The following is a 15,754-nucleotide window of genomic DNA, read 5'->3' on the forward strand; positions in this document are numbered from 1 at the left end:
AAAATGCCAAAGACCCAGTGGGGCTAGCATTATTTTTTGATGTCATTGCCTGTCTCTAAAGTCAATTTTGAGGTTTTGAAAATATTCATACGTTTCTGTTCACAGGGAAATAAGACAGTGCGATGGAGAACCTTGGGTGTGCAGCTGGTATTGCTGTCTACCACAGGGGGCGTCGAAGCCTGAAAATTTCTACCTCTACACAGTAACATTAAAAAGCAGCGGAGTGAGATGTCTCGCTCTTTCTTCTTCTCTGATTGCACATATTCTAGGCGGGGCTTCCTCCAATGCATTTTTCTCTTTACTAAATGAAAAATTATCAGTACGTTACTTAGTCACTCCCCTTTGGCTTTGGAAAGAATCTTAACTAATGAGCCAAAGGCCATGACTCGGTGTGAAAGCAAATAAAGGTCTACACACTGTTATCATAATATCAAAGACATTCACAGACCAAAGATGGGACAGCACACACACCACAAACCTTAGATACCTGTTCTTACAGATACACTGTGGGGAAACAAATCCTTAGTTGCATTTCCCAAACTTTAATTTTCAGTCACAGAGGCAATAATGAAGACAAACTGAATTAAACCTTTAGAAGTTACACATCATGGAAACACATGCACCCATAACAATAAAGGCAAACAGCATGGCAATAGAAGTGTAGTGTGAGGTGGGAAATAGATTGCTTAGAAAAAAATATACTGGGTTTATAAAAAACACAGACATTAACCAGTTTGTATCTGAACATGTTTCATTCACCTCAATTTAGAAGCTTTGTTTACTGTAGAGTAGGAGTTAACCATCAACCAGTGGACAAAATCAAAATGAATACTTGTGTTCTTTCCGCTGGAAGAAATTCAACCAACATTCATTTATTAAAAGGTTTTGCTCTTAAGTAGTCTCAACACTGCCGTCTGCCCGGTCTCCCCTGATACCAGCCCCCTACAGAGGCTGTCAGAGGCAACAACAGTAATAAATAAGTAAAAGGAAGAATAAAAAGGAAAAAGATGTCATAGTACCCATTACAATGTCTTTGCTACCACATTCAAATTATTATTCTCAGTCTAGCAGCAACTCCCCTGTCTAAAACCTTTCTTCTCCATCCTTTAGCCAAAAAGTATTCAAGTTCACCAGTTTGTCGATATCGGTGTGGTGAGTTGAAAGACTAAACTTCACAAAGGAAGTCATTTCAGAACTATTTAAATATTGTTCTGCAGTGTAAATCACTTTCATGTTCTGTTTTGTTTGAAGTGAACAGAGGACTGAGAAAAACATACATATAAATAGCTTGATGTGCTTAAGGAACACAGACAGTATATATTATGGACACATGAAAAACATAACAGGTGAGGAAAGATACAGCCATCCAACAAGGAGGACATCCAGGGGCCTGAGAACAGAAGGCACATTCCACTTTGGGGGTACCATAGCATGCCTGTCTGAACCCAACACTTTAAAGCCTGGCACCAGAACTGAGCAAATTTAGTCTCTGTTGTTGGAGCAAGCTTAACATTGTGTGAAAAGTCTTCTCCAATTAATTTCAGGCCCTGAGCCAAAGCACAGGGACCATTAATGTTATGTTTAATCCCTTAAAACCTTTCTCTTAAGGTTAAGTAATGGTAAGTTACGATCTGTGTATAATTACTTGACATCATTTGGAATTTAAATGGTATAAAATAATAATAACCTGGAACATTTCTTAATGTACATACACAAAGCTGAGGGAGTAATGACAAAGGACGCTTTACACTCACTTGCTGACTGTTTACACACATTTTAGCTCAGTAACCAAACCAGAAAAGGGTCTAAAAGCATACTGTATGATGCAAAAATAAATATCTGTAGAAAACGCAGGCTGATTTGTAACAGCAGTACCATCTTTACAAACTAAGGCACCAGCAATGCAGGACAACAGATGACACATTTCAAATAAGCAGGTAACTATGAGATGTTTTCCTCAAGATATACTGTATATCAAAACTTGAGTTTTCAGTTTACATGACCACTTGTGAGCCCATATCTGAGCCTAAACAGACAAACTATTAAAAAGGCTTCCAGCCTTGTGCTCTAACAGAAACACTTCTATGGCATGTACTCATGGTTCAACATGGTTACAATCAATTAGAACAGAATGCATTGAACAAAGACGATGAAAATTAATCAGTCATAAACTGAACGTACATTCTCCGGGTTCTGAAGCCAACACGCTCAGCTGATCAAACTGTTAATTAAACCTCATCGGCAACAACAACACTTCCTGTGTCTAACCCAGAACCAACGCTGGTTGCCTCTGGGGAAATTTTAATGATCATCATAATGCATTCCTTCCAAACACTTGTAATGATACTTTGATTCAGTATGACTGTAAAGAATTGCAGAGGCATGTAAATGAGAATGGCACTTACACTCAGCTTTTCTTTGTGAACTGTCAGTGGCAAAGATGCTGAACTCACAACGTTTCTTCTGGACTAGTAAGTAAACAGCTGTTAATGCCAACGTTGGCTATGTAGTAATAGCAAAACTTACAAATAGCCTCTTTAAACGCTAGCATGGCGTGGTAAATATTGACATCATTGTTAATTATACAGCTCAGGTTGGAGCCAGTAGACAAGCATCCACCTGGACTAACACATCGAGTGCTGTGTTATAGTAAATCCTGACCTGTGGTGAAAACTGTTTATCTTTTTGGTCTATTTCAGTTATATTACCACCCAGCAGTTTAAATTTCTACAGGGAGGGCTGTTTATTCTGTGTAAAAATCATCTACACCAGTAAGTCCCTGTTAAAGAGGACATCTGTCATTCCAACGTGCAGTCAGCCAGGAAGATACTGTCAAAAACCCTAGGAAATAAGCTGTGATTCAAAGCCAGAGAGCAAAGCACATAAATTAACAACAGACTCATCATCCCATGGTGATGGTATTCTGTTAAGAGCTCTAACTGGCAGGCAAAAAATGTATCAAAATATGGTTAGTTTACACCAAGTGATCCTTCAAAACCCACATTAGTCATAACATGTTTCTATCCCTGTGATGTGAACAAGCTGAAACAACTCTTATTTAAGAGCTGCATTACTACGCATGTTATTCTTGTTGTTTTAACCTGTTATATATTTCTGTACTGTGTGTACTGTTCTTAATTTATGAGAAGGGAGTGACAAAAAACTGGTTTAACCAGCAGACCCCCTTTCTGCAACATAGGGAGAAAATAATCAGTAAAGTCAGCTGCTGTAGTGTTTGCTGGAACAGAAAAAAAACTTGCAGACTCTAGCATGGCACAGGACTGGATTAGTGGGAACGTTGCCTGCACCACCCAGACTGCAGTTTATATACCTCAGTATTTACAAATGGTTAATGAAGACGAATTAAATAAAGATACATTTTACTCACATGGTTGTCATTTGGGGAAAATAACGACCTTTGCAAGTCTGCAATTCTTTGTCAGTTGGGTTGCATAACTCAATGACATCACATCTTAGCAATGTGGTTTCTGGAGAAGTGCTCCTATTTCCAAGTATAAACTGACCTAGATAACAGGGAGTCACATACACTCCAAGTGAGAATTAAAGTGGATATGTATAAATTAATTTTCTGTAATAATAATGTAGTGTTGACACAGGCATGTAGTGGGAGAACATGGAATAAGGTCCAAAGCAGTAAAGGGAACTTAAGTGTCTGACCAGCATTAAGGAGCATGAGGCTTTTCAGTACAAATCACTCTAGTGGAGCAGCAGAGATGCACAGGTTGTTTAAGGCACAGGCAACTTGCACAATCTTATCAAAAGTTGAGAGGTTCGACGTGCGCTCAGAGGCTGTGGTGAAGGGGCTCTCGACAGGGCCCGTGAGCATAGCGTACCTCTGCTTCACCATGGAGATCACCCTCTCCACATGCCTCTGCACGCTCACTGTCTCAGAGGAAGCATCAGCCAGTGGTGCGCCCTCCGTGGTCCCATATGCCTCTCCTTGGTAGCTGCCAGCAATTTTAAACAGGGCTCCGCGGGCAGCCACAGAATCTGCAATGTCGAGATTGCGACTCGCCAATATGAACGTCGCCTGGGAGAAGTTTGCACAGAAATCCGCAGCCCTCAGCCAGGCTCTTGTCACTGACGTTTCCCAGCACGCCCCTGGACACAAAGGTGACAACGCCTTGTGGAGCCACACCAATCAGATACTTCAATACATTATGACTTGTCCCCACCCCCTGAGAAATTGGCAGCACCCTCTGCTGCTGCTGTTGCTGCTGATTGCCCCGGGAAACCGGCTCCTCGAAAGGCACGGTAAAACAGTCTATGATAACAGCACAGTCAGGGTGGGAGGTGCGCAGAGCTGCCGGTAAGTTCTTCCGGAGCTCGGCCCTGGAGGGCCAGAAGACGGCCGTTGGCACCAGAGTGGAGGACATGATGTTGACCATCCGGTGCACTGTTCTGGTTACAGTGCCAACTTTCACACCAAAGCGGTAGGCCAGATCTTGATTGCGGAGGTCCAGACGGAGTCGCATCAGTGTCAGCAGCAGCTGCTGGAACTTGGAGAGCTTCACGTTTTTCATCCCATCCATGTGAGGTGCCAGCAGCCACATGACTGTCTCTAAGACAAAGTAGTTGGGTAAACCAGTGTAGAACTTTACTTTCTCTGCATCATTCCTCAAGGAGTTCTCAGACAGGGACATTTTCTCCACAGACTCCCTGAGGGCCTGGTTCTCCTTTTTGAGAGCTTTCAGTATGTCATCAAAGTTAACAGGTGCATCAGACGTCTGAGCAAACTTTCCTTTCTTGCTGTCACTCACAGATTCATCATCATCCTCATCGTCTTCATCGGTGCTGAGAGAAGAGGCACTTTCCTCCACAATGGCCTCCTGCTCTCTCTCCTCGGGATGCTCTTCCTGGCCCCGTTCCCCCACCACTGACCTGCCCTGGCCCTGCAGGAACAGCAAGGCATTGGCCGCCTCCACTCGTGCTTCCTGCTTGTCCAGGATCTCTAAGGCACCTGACTCCTTCATCTCTGGGGATAAGGGGGCTGTTGTGAACACAGAAGGAACATAATCTGGCGAACGTGGGTTCTTCACCTGTTTACCTGGATGTGTAAAGACAGGATGTGGCAAAAGGGGAGGTGGTGAAAAAACAGAAAAATTTAGAAAAATGGAAGTGACTGCCAATGGCACTTTCCCCCAGTAAAAGTATATGTTAGTCAGAGTTTGAGGACAAATTGCTAGTGGGCATGCTGCCATGCTTTTTCCCCTGCCTGAGCTAGTACATTGTCCCACCCAAAAAGAGCAAAGTGAGCAGTGTGATAATAGCTGGAAGGGTTAGGCTGAGGATCTGTCTAATGACGTTTCTTGAGGGTGTGACAGTTTAGAGCCTGTTCTTACGGCAAATTACAGCTCCAGTTATGAGCACTTACCACGCTTGTGTATGAGTTTGCACAACCAAAATATGAATAGTTTATTGATGAAACATGCAGTAGTATGACACAGCACTGTGATAGGAAAAAGCAATACATTAAAGTAACCTTATCTAATGAATGCATCCCTGAATTTTTTTAACAATAACTTTAAATCAACAACTTGGAAAACTACAATTAATTGGCAACAACTTTGATCAGTTAATCGTTGAATCGTTAGGCTTTACAGTCTCATTCTCATATTCATTGATTTCATTTCGTTTGGGATTGGTGCACCTTTAGCAATAAATCGAAATTAAGTTCGATTACCAGTTTATCTTAATGTTGAAAGCCTCACAATTGCACATAGTTTTGGTTTTCTGTTTAATATCACTGAAACACATTTCTTTCATTCATTCTCTAAGTTGTCTATTTGAAGACGCCAATTTGGTGTCTATAACTTGTTCATTATCAAAAATCGAAAATGAACATGAGGTGATGTGCAGAAAATAATTACGCCTAAATCAAGTGAATTGCCCGTTATTATTACACCACATGTGACACTGTACACACTAAATTTAATCAAACCATAAACATTTAAAATTGACAATGATCCACTGACATCAAAACTCAAAGAAAAAGCATTTCGGATCTCTCCATCTGTGGAATTCCAGGTGCATTAATCGGTCCCGGAGCAAAACAAATTGTGTGCTACTTTTTGTTTGAGAGTTGTACTGCGGTTCATACCTGAGATGAAATGAGTACTACAGAGCCGACTGCCGTCGTTCGGTACCCAGCCCTCTCGGTTCACAGCAGCTATCCAGCGCTGCTTCCTCTCGGGGTCCCGGGGGAAACGGTAGAAAGATAAAGTGGTGTCTGGTGTCCTTCTGTTCCTACAGCCTGCCACCACACATGTGTGAACCATAGTAAGGCCACAGAAAAGCGTGAACGTGTGCGCTGCTATGCGTTGGGTATTTTGACTCCCAAAATGGTGGACGACGAGAGGGTGGGGGAAAAAGGGGGAAAAAACGGTAGTAACGTCATTAACGGTCATTTGCATTCAACGATCTGATTGGACCACTTTGAGGCGACGTCACTGAAATGTGATATTTACTCACGCGGTCGGATAACCAAGCTAACGGTCTGAGATCTCAGTAAAAAAAAATCGAAATATGGTGGACACGACCTACAACATGTAAACTGTAGATGGTTCCAGGAGGCGAATAAGTGAACAAAGACAAACGTCGTCGCTGGAAAAAAAAACGTTTGCGTAGCTGCTAACTGGCCATCTTAACTGCAGCCATCATCACTCAGGTTCCCCCAACACCAAACTTTGCCTATAATAAGTGAGAACACGGTGGTCAATTATGTCACTGTGCTGCAGTGGTTCAGGGCGCAACACATCACCTGGCTTTCATTCACCGCAGACGTCTGTGATTTTGCTGATCATTAACTGCACATTAACGGTTCTGCTGACCCTGAAGATGAACAGATGAACAGAAATGTGTCACATTTTGTCTTTTTAGGTTGTTTTAGTACTGGCCTCTTTTTTCTCTTTAAGTGTATTTTGTGTTTTTTAAAAATAGTTTTCATCTTTTTGTCACCATTTTATGTCTCTGATCGTTCTGCATTTGTAGTTTTATTTTTTTTTTTTTACTCCTGATGTCTCTGTTTTGTTTCTGTCATTGCTTTGCATCTCTTTGTGGGGTTTTTTTTTGTCTCTGTCATTCCTTTGAAAAACGTAGTTTTGTATCTACTTGTTTCCAGTTATAATTTCTTTGTGGTTATTTTGTGTCTGTGGCCATTTTGAGTCAATTTCTCGTCGTCTTATATCTCTTTGTTATCATTTTGTGTCTCTTGAGGTTATTTTACAAAACATTGGTGTTTTGCTTTTTTTTTTTTTTGTTTTTGTTTTAACCACTTTTCTGTCTGTTTCCGTTTCATTTCTTTGTGGTCGTTTTGTGTCTGTGGCCACTTCACATCACTTTGTCAGTTTTACATCCCTGTAGGTGTATTTGCGTCTCTCTGTGACTGTTTTATATCTCTTTCTATTAGTTTGATTAACAAGAACAGCCACTCCAAACAGAGGCTCTTGTCCAGAGCCCCCCTGAGCCCATGCCTGGCAGAGCCATTCAGGAATCCATCCATGCCATTAAGCAAAGTCTTGATGTTACATCACACAGTGATCAAGTTTGAAAGGACTTGACCTTGGAAACAGCAGCTGATAAAACAGTTTCACCACAAGATCGAGTTGGTAGCTTCAGGAGATTTCCAATGTATCATATGACCTTCTTATTGAGACTGAATCGTTGAAGAAACTGGAGGTGAACACTGTGGTTTGCAAATCAGGCTAAATCCAGGGTTGAGCGGTTGTAAAATATCTGCAGTTTCAAAGCCATGTGTGTATATTTACACATTATGGTGACTGAATTCTTACTGCCCACTGGTCATTGCAAGGTCAATCTTTATGGTGGGACCATAAAGGAGATCTTGGCATATTTTAATGAAGAATGAATGATGGTTTTTCCTTTTTTAAGCCTGAAGTATCCCAAGGTTATACTTCTATCACCTTTTATCCATTATTAGTTAAGCACTTCTTAAAAGTTCAAAACGGACCGCACAATTAAGAGTTTATTGAAAGCTCATTTCTATTTTATGTGTAGAAATGTGTTATGATTTATTATATACAAATGAGTTTATATTCAGACCCATACAATCACAGAAGTGCAAATGATTGACTAGGCATGCATCAGAGCTATTTACAATCTAGACATTAAAGATAGAAGTTTACCGAGCTGCTTTTCTTGTACAGTTCAGCATCAGAGACAGCCAGAGACCAGCATCTCTGTAAATTAATATATAGGCATACTTGAGTCTAGATAAGACCAGATTTTGGCTCCCACTCAGACAACGTGTAACATATCCAAGCAACCTTTAGTTGTGTGTTTTCAGTTTGTACACAGAGGTGTTCCTGGCTCCTCGTACATGCTCTAGCCTCTTGAGCTCGGTGAGACAGAGAATGTAAACGGGGGTCCTGGCTCCAACATTGGTAATCCTCCTCAACTCCTCCATCTGTAGTTCTGTCTTCTCTCCTGCAGAGGGCACCGCACAACAGCAACTGATTAGATCTGTCAGACTTCTACCTGGTCCAAAAATGCTCTTAATAGGTCACATTTTTGTTCATATGATCGTCCATTAGAATAAGACCAACAAATTTAAGCTATAACTTTGATTTATTTTATGTACAGTAATGTGCAAAAGTTTTCTAATCCATCTTGCCACTTGAGCCTTGACAAGCACACCCCTGACCAGTCTGTCTTCCTTTGCTATTTGCCTCTTTCTCACCATTCTGAGTAATATACAGCACTACTTCCTGCAGTAGAGGATTGTCCTAACAATAAATCAGGGTGTAGTAACAAAAGTTGGGGTACCTGTGTGAACTGTTTGCATTCACTTTCAAGGCTTAATTTGCATCCATTGCTGCAGGAAAGCCTTAAGTTAACCAATTTCTTAATGCCTGAAAAACAGTTTACAGTCTTTGATGACTTTTTTCCCTCAAGCAGTTAACTGCATACATTTGTACCATTTAAGGTTATTCACTGGACGTCAGCTGCTTAAATTATATAATATATAAATCAACAGTCCAAACCAATAAAAATCTTAGTTAGCATTAGTCATATCAACACATCAGCTTTTCAACTGACGTGAACAAATTCAGCAAAGTGCCACACATGGGTTAATCTGTATTACAGTACAGCAACATGATGACAAATAAAATAGGTACATTATTTATTTTTGGATCCACTTATGGAAAGCCCAACTCTCAACTCTTTTTATTTAAACAAGTTAGTCTGTTTTCCTGCATAGCTACAAACCTATAATGATATTTCTTAGTGACTGACACAACATCTCTTATGTCTACCCTGTAGACTGTTGGTTAGTGTTGTGTCAGAACCTTTCTTAGTTCATATCACATTCATGTATGGTTAGTCTGGAAGTATTGCAGCACTGACCTTGAAACTCTGCTGTGAATTTGTTGATGCTGTGAACTGCCTGGTTGAGGCTGTGCAGGGTCATCTGCCTCAGGTAGCTGGGTAAACTCTGGAACTCACCCTCTGATACCACAGGCAGACTTGCAGCGCTGCAGAGGGAATATGTTGCAATTAATCCTGATTTTAAAAACTATAGGCCTGAATGATATCAGGACACAGTAAGCAAAGCAACAAGATGGAAGGGAATAAACATCAATAATGATTAGAAATAGATAGGACAGAAAAAAAACATCAAAACTATGCAAGACCTTCAATATCTTTAACTAATATTCTTTTCCTCCACTCAGCAGCGATCTGAGCTAATCTGATCAGCAACTTTAGTTAAAAGAGTTATTTTACCTGTTTTTATCTTTTTCAGGCCTGACAGTTGGACGGACCACTGCTCCATCAGTCTTTTTCAGCTGAGCCTGGGACACAAGCTAGAAAATAAAAAGGAACACAAGAGGAAGATGGCGTGAAGGTTGAATTTAGCATATTATTAAATATGGTTGTGATGTTCTGGATAATATGTCAAACAAATTTCAAGTCTGTTCCAGGTGGGGGATTTTTTCCCCTGGAAGCCAGTGTCTATCTACAGAAAACTATCAGCAATAGGCAATGTCTGTAGTTAATCAGCTGAGACAAAACTACATGTTTAGTATTTTCAGTTGTAAGATGTGCTATCAATAGGAGTAAACCACATACTTTACAGATGTCCTGTGTAACAGAGCTGAGGTCTGGCATCTCCGGGGTGCTGGGCTCTTGGTAGTCCATCCTGGTGCGAGGTGTCCCCAAGCTGAACTCCTGTGTGGGTCCGTCCAGCTCCAGACTGTTGACCGTGGGGTCCTTGCTCACCTTTTCATGCTCACTAGTCTTCTTTGGGATTTTCGCACTTCTCTGGTAAAGAGGTAAACACAAGGCGGGCAAACAATAAAAGAGATGCTGAAGTTTATCTGTTCATATAAAGTAGTGAGGAGTCAGAAGAGAATATGAGGACTTTCAGCTCGTGTGTGTGATTGTAGCTCTGATTAATTTGCTATTTTGATTGTCATCTGTGATTCAGAGATGCTGTTGCGTGCAACAAACTTGTTGCACTTTGTTGCAGATGTTTCTGACTTTGATCTTACACTCTGTAGAGATTTTCCCAAAACAGACTCCAGGTTTGGCATCTCTGGCATCTGCTTGTCCTCCAGACCCATGATGGATATCTCTGGCACGTCATACTCCCAGGCACGTTTGGAGCCGGTTGCTCCGTTATGAGTAGGTGTTGGAAGCATGAAGGTGTGGCCGTCATCGTCAGCTTGCATGTCCACAGGCTCAGGCTGCTGTGCACTCTGCAAACACATGCTGAAAAAGCACAAACTCGGAGCTGAAAGTCTGTCTGTTGTTCAGCCAGTCTGGATAAGGAAATAAAGAAACAATCACAGCTAAAACTTATTTTAAGATGTCGGGGTAAAAGAGAAATTTCAAATATGTCACTGATTTAACACACATAGTCATTCTTTATACCTTTTTAGTGCTGAGAAGTTGATTTACGAATGGGGTTTGAAACACTGGAACCTCAGGAGTGGTAGGCAGGTGTCTGGTGCAACCAGGGGATTCTGGGTCACCGCTGCCTTGCGTGGGTGGGGAGGAGTGACCCTTTGTCTTTTTGATCTTGAGCCCCGGGGTGCACAACACTGGTGGTTCGGGGGACTCCAAGTCCTCTGCTGATGGCAATAAGAATAATGCGATAGAGGGAGAGGAGCAAAATATGTTTACTTTCAGTGCTCTCTCTTATTTGCAGGCAAGGAAGAGGTGGCTTCTTTGTAAATTTACAGTAGTATAGTTTTTCTAATGACAGATGACAGCCATCTTAACATGGCTAGTAATATTCTGTGTGACATTGTGACATTTTTGAAAAGTGATATTTCTCCTCCAAGTAATTTTGCAAAGTATTCAATACAGTGATTTATATTTAAGAGAAACTGCAGAAACACTTGTAATAGTATTATTACAAGTAGTATTTATTTAGGTGAAGTTCTTGTAGGACTGCTTGTGTTTTAAAATTTGAGAACATAAGCTTCTTCTTTTTTGTAATGAAAAAGAGATTTAGAGAGAAACATGTTGATATTTCTCTATGAAATATGCTGAAAAAGTATTGTTTTGGAACTCAGGTCTCGTATTGGCACAAGTGTTGGAAAATACAATACATAGCCATAGTTGTGGAGGTGTTTAGAAAAGGCATGAGGAACCCAGCCCTTGATCAAAATGAAAAACAAACGAGGAGGAGGAGATACAGCAGCGGAACAGAGAAAAAAAAACCTCCACAGGAAAAACAGAGGTACAGGTCAGTTAAAGATATCAGTTCAGGCAGTTTCATACCTTTTGTCTTCAAACGCTCACTCAGAGAATTCACCGGTGGCACAGCTTTGTCTAGTGGCGATCTGTTAAAGCAGAGGACACTCATACAGCAGCAATAAGCAGTAACTCAAGAGAGACCTCTAGCAGCAGTGTTGCAAATCCTGCATGTTGCCAGTGGAGGTCAATAAAGATCATATACAGCACATGTTATGTAATGATTGTTATGCTCTACCTTTGGGGCTTTTCAATGTTCTTCCGGAACAGATCCATGGTGAAGTCGTTGTTCAGACACATGGTGTGCTCAGAGATGCCAAAATCCTGCATCTGAGGCGTCTGGAGCTCGTCATCATCCATTCGCAGGGCACATTTGGGAGTTAAGGGCATGTTGGGTGGTGCAGGCGTGCTGAGCGAGGGGTGTGGGAGGCTCATCTCAGGCATGGGGGGGACTTCAGAGCACCACTCTGCCCCAGCCAGAGCTCTCTTCAGCTGCATCTCAGACAGACCGAAGTCAGGAGAGCTTCGGGGTTCGCATCACGTCAGTAAAGGGCGGCAGTCCCCCGATCACAGATGATGGGGAGTTATTATCTCCAGCCTCCTCCTGGTCTCCCTCTTCCTCTCCTGCTGACTCATTCTCATCTGCTACTTCATCCTTCAGCCTCTGGCTCCTGACCTTTGTAAGAGAAAGTCACAATAAAAACATATTTTGTGTGCTCATAAGCATATATTTACAGATATAATTACTTTGACAAACTGTGTTTGACTCTGACTGACACAACTAATACTCACTGGTTGGTCTCTGGATTTCTCTGGGAGCTTGGTAACCATATTTTTCCCAGTGTCCCTTCAGAATCTGGATGTCTTTAGTGACCCTCTGCTCCATCACTCTGCAGGCCTTAATAAAGCGGCTCACCTCTTTCTCCTGTGCTTTCTGCTGAGCCAACTGATCCTGGATCTGCCCCTGTATAAAGACAGGCCAGACTCTGATCAATACATTTCAAAAGCTAACAGCCACAGATTTATACAAAATACATGTGATAAATCTCTCAAATGCATGTTATAGAGATGGTGTTGGAGACAGGCTGATTAAATCTTAAAACTTTCACATATAGATATTATAGTGTCACTCTGGTGACACACCCAGCTGGTTGTCTCACTGAGTGTCTCAGCTGGGGTTGGCTCCAGAATAAGCAGCTAACGGATGGATGGAATATTTTGGATATTGGATCAAATACTACATATTTATTATGTAGTATTTGAGAATTATATTTGGTTAATTGCTTAAGCAATCATTCAGATAACAACCAATTAAATGATTGGTCATTTCAACAAGATGACTTAATTGTTATTGATTTGTCTGGGATGTTTAATGAGCAGCTTTTCTGTTTTCTTTTCTGCAGGCCAATTGTGCAACAGTGTGTTCTATAAGTGTGTTCACTCTCACAGCAAACTACATTTCAGATCTGTCAGTTTCAGTCCATCTCTTTTGGTAGTTATTGGGATCTTCTGGTAAATTCTGCAGATAGCTAATTAAGTGTTTGATCCCACCAACTGCCATCAACATCATGTCAGCTATCGGCCATTAAACAATTTGAAACAAGTGTTGAAAACGAGTGATTTTGCTTAAGTAATGTGCATCAGTACAATTTGGAGCTACATGTACTTTTGCCTAAGCACTTCAGTTTTCTGTTACCTGCCATCACTTCACAACTCCTCAGATTTATGTTTTGACTCTTCGGTGGGGCCCACCCTCACTGGGCTAAACTACCTAACTGTGGATATAGAACTTAAAATTAGCTCCATCTTGACCAGTACAATGCTTAGTTATTCAGTGAGGTACCCGTATTGACATCTAATAATGTAATGTCATGTAAAATAATGTATCAGTCAAAAGAACCATTTTACTGTAGAAGTAGCACTCTTACTTTCGATACTTAAAGTACATTTTACTGATTATACTTTCCTCTTGCTTGAGTAGGATTTCGAATGCAGAATCTTTTTTTGTAAACTGAACACTTTTACACTATGTATTCGTACTTTTACTTAAACAAAAGATCCGTGTACTGTTACCAAATATGAGTCACATGAGTAACTTTAACATACTGAACACTGTAGTATTCGATGTGTTTATGTGGTTGCTATGTGGTTGAACAGCTTTGTCTTAAAACATCAGATTTATGAACAGAGTTTGGTGTACAGTTTCCCATTCGTGATATCGCCATTTACCTTTAGATCGCCGACTTCACAGTTCAGTTCGTGGTACGCTCGCATCGCTTTCGCAGTGGTTTCTGAAATAAGAAGGAAATCATACTGACATATACCAGCGGGGCTAAACGATTTATGATTTGAAAAGGGGCTGAAAAAACAGGCTTGTTTGTCGGTGTGTTACTCACTGGCGTCACCGTCGTTGTTGTTACGGTTTTCAAACGAGTGCTGAATCTTGGCAGTGTCTGACTCTAGAGTGACCGCCAGCTTTCTCAGCTTGGTAAAGAACTGCGTCGTAGGGTCCATTTTCAGACAAGCGTCTAAAAAGCAAACAGTTAAAAACTCAAATACACAGCCGAACGAGCCGTTTGTTTACCTTCTCTCCAATGACAGGAATAACCTTTTGATTTTGGCGCCTCGGCTGTTTCCGTTTTTAATCGGAAGCTGCTTCTTTTTCTGCTGCTGCTCCGCGTCCCAATGGTCTCATTAGCGCCCCCTATCTTGAAATTTAGAACGGAACGAAGGCAGGCAAACATTCAATATTATTTTATTTTACCTTATTTTAATCCTCTATTTTACTTCAAATCATATTAATGTGGGTCATCATGTACAACACTTTGAATTGTCTTGTTCAAGTACATTTACTCAAGTGCTGTACACAAATTTGCCACTTTATTTATTTTTTACTCCACTCCAGGTCAGATTATCATGACTAAAGCAATTAAGCAGTTATCAAAATAGATGTTGATTAATTTCCTATGAATTGTCTGATCAATTAATTGACAAATTTTTGACGTTTTAGTTTAGGAATCTACACTGAATAACAAAAAATATTGGACAATCAAAAATTATCTGTAAAGTTTATGTAATGTCAAAATGTAACAATAAGACTGATCATGAGCTGACCAACATTTTCGTCTTAAATCTCCACAGATCAAATGGCTGTGTGAAGAGATATACCTCTCAGCTTTTGGAGGAGCAAAGCCAGCAATGAATTTACTCCTATCATGTGTCAGTTTTCCTGTTTTACTCCAATGATCCTGTCAAGTTCACAGATAATGGTAGGTGTGTAGAACTCTTATCAGATACCCTGGTTGTTGAGGAGAGTGTATAAATACTAGACAGACTGTGAAGGTCAGTACAAACCTGTATGCAGAACAACTGAGGCGAGGTACGAAAAGAACTCAACAGGTTTCATGTGTGGTCTGGTTAATGGGTTATCACATTTCTTACATACGTTATTAGGAACAAAAGTTATTGACAGTTTAACTCTCTCCACAGCTGATTTGTCAATACAAAGCTCTGGAGCCATGGCGATGTTTGGGAAGGTTTTGGAGCCAGTGGGCTACATGCAAACTGTGAGGTGAGTTTTCCATTTGAATATGTGGAATATGAGCAATTTAGTGAAGCCTTTTAATCAAACACTTGCACAACAGCAAACAGTAGCTGGAAAAGCACACTGAAATTTTCATGTCCTGTTTAAAATGAAAATATTTTCCAAATATACTTCCTTCCCATATGGCAACCCGTCACTGTTCATATCAGGCATTTAAAATGAATTATGTGTGTGTGTGTTGCTCAGGGTCGTCGTTCAGGGCATCTGCTCCTATCTGGGCGGCAGTGCCACAGCCGAGGAGGCAGAGGCAGCCAAGAAGAACCTGGACCACATCGATCAGGAGCTGGGAGCATCGGGTCATGGCCTGCTGGAAGACCAGGAAGTCCACCGGCTGGAGGACGACCTGGCAGTGGTGTACTACCAGCTTGGCACAGCGGTGAGGAAAGTTTCCCTGAATCTGAAACATGG

At 41.1% G+C, this 15,754-nt stretch overlaps 2 protein-coding genes across 2 annotated transcripts; both read right to left on the bottom strand.

Annotated features, from left to right (window-relative positions):
- Nucleotides 1-521: 521 nt before the first annotated feature.
- LOC108902485 (uncharacterized) lies at nt 522-6,483 on the bottom strand. The gene is made up of 2 exons (XM_018704367.2): nt 6,122-6,483; nt 522-5,068 (listed from the first exon to the last, which is right to left on the bottom strand). Exons 1-2 carry the CDS (start codon nt 6,432-6,434, stop codon nt 3,981-3,983), a joined length of 1,401 nt encoding a protein of 466 aa, XP_018559883.1. The 5' UTR covers nt 6,435-6,483; the 3' UTR covers nt 522-3,980.
- A 1,692-nt stretch (nt 6,484-8,175) lies between these two features.
- Nucleotides 8,176-14,455, bottom strand: ska3 (spindle and kinetochore associated complex subunit 3). Its single transcript, XM_018704289.2, is given in 13 exon segments — nt 8,176-8,466; nt 9,388-9,515; nt 9,766-9,845; nt 10,111-10,302; nt 10,533-10,739; nt 10,915-11,114; nt 11,770-11,831; nt 11,981-12,258; nt 12,260-12,404; nt 12,531-12,706; nt 13,972-14,033; nt 14,139-14,270; nt 14,351-14,455. Coding segments are annotated over 12 exon segments (1,806 nt in total). The 5' UTR covers nt 14,257-14,270; nt 14,351-14,455; the 3' UTR covers nt 8,176-8,308.
- Nucleotides 14,456-15,754: the final 1,299 nt, after the last annotated feature.

The sequence above is a fragment of the Lates calcarifer genome, linkage group LG1 (assembly GCF_001640805.2).
Source record: "Lates calcarifer isolate ASB-BC8 linkage group LG1, TLL_Latcal_v3, whole genome shotgun sequence".
Classification (NCBI taxonomy): Eukaryota; Metazoa; Chordata; class Actinopteri; family Centropomidae; genus Lates; species Lates calcarifer.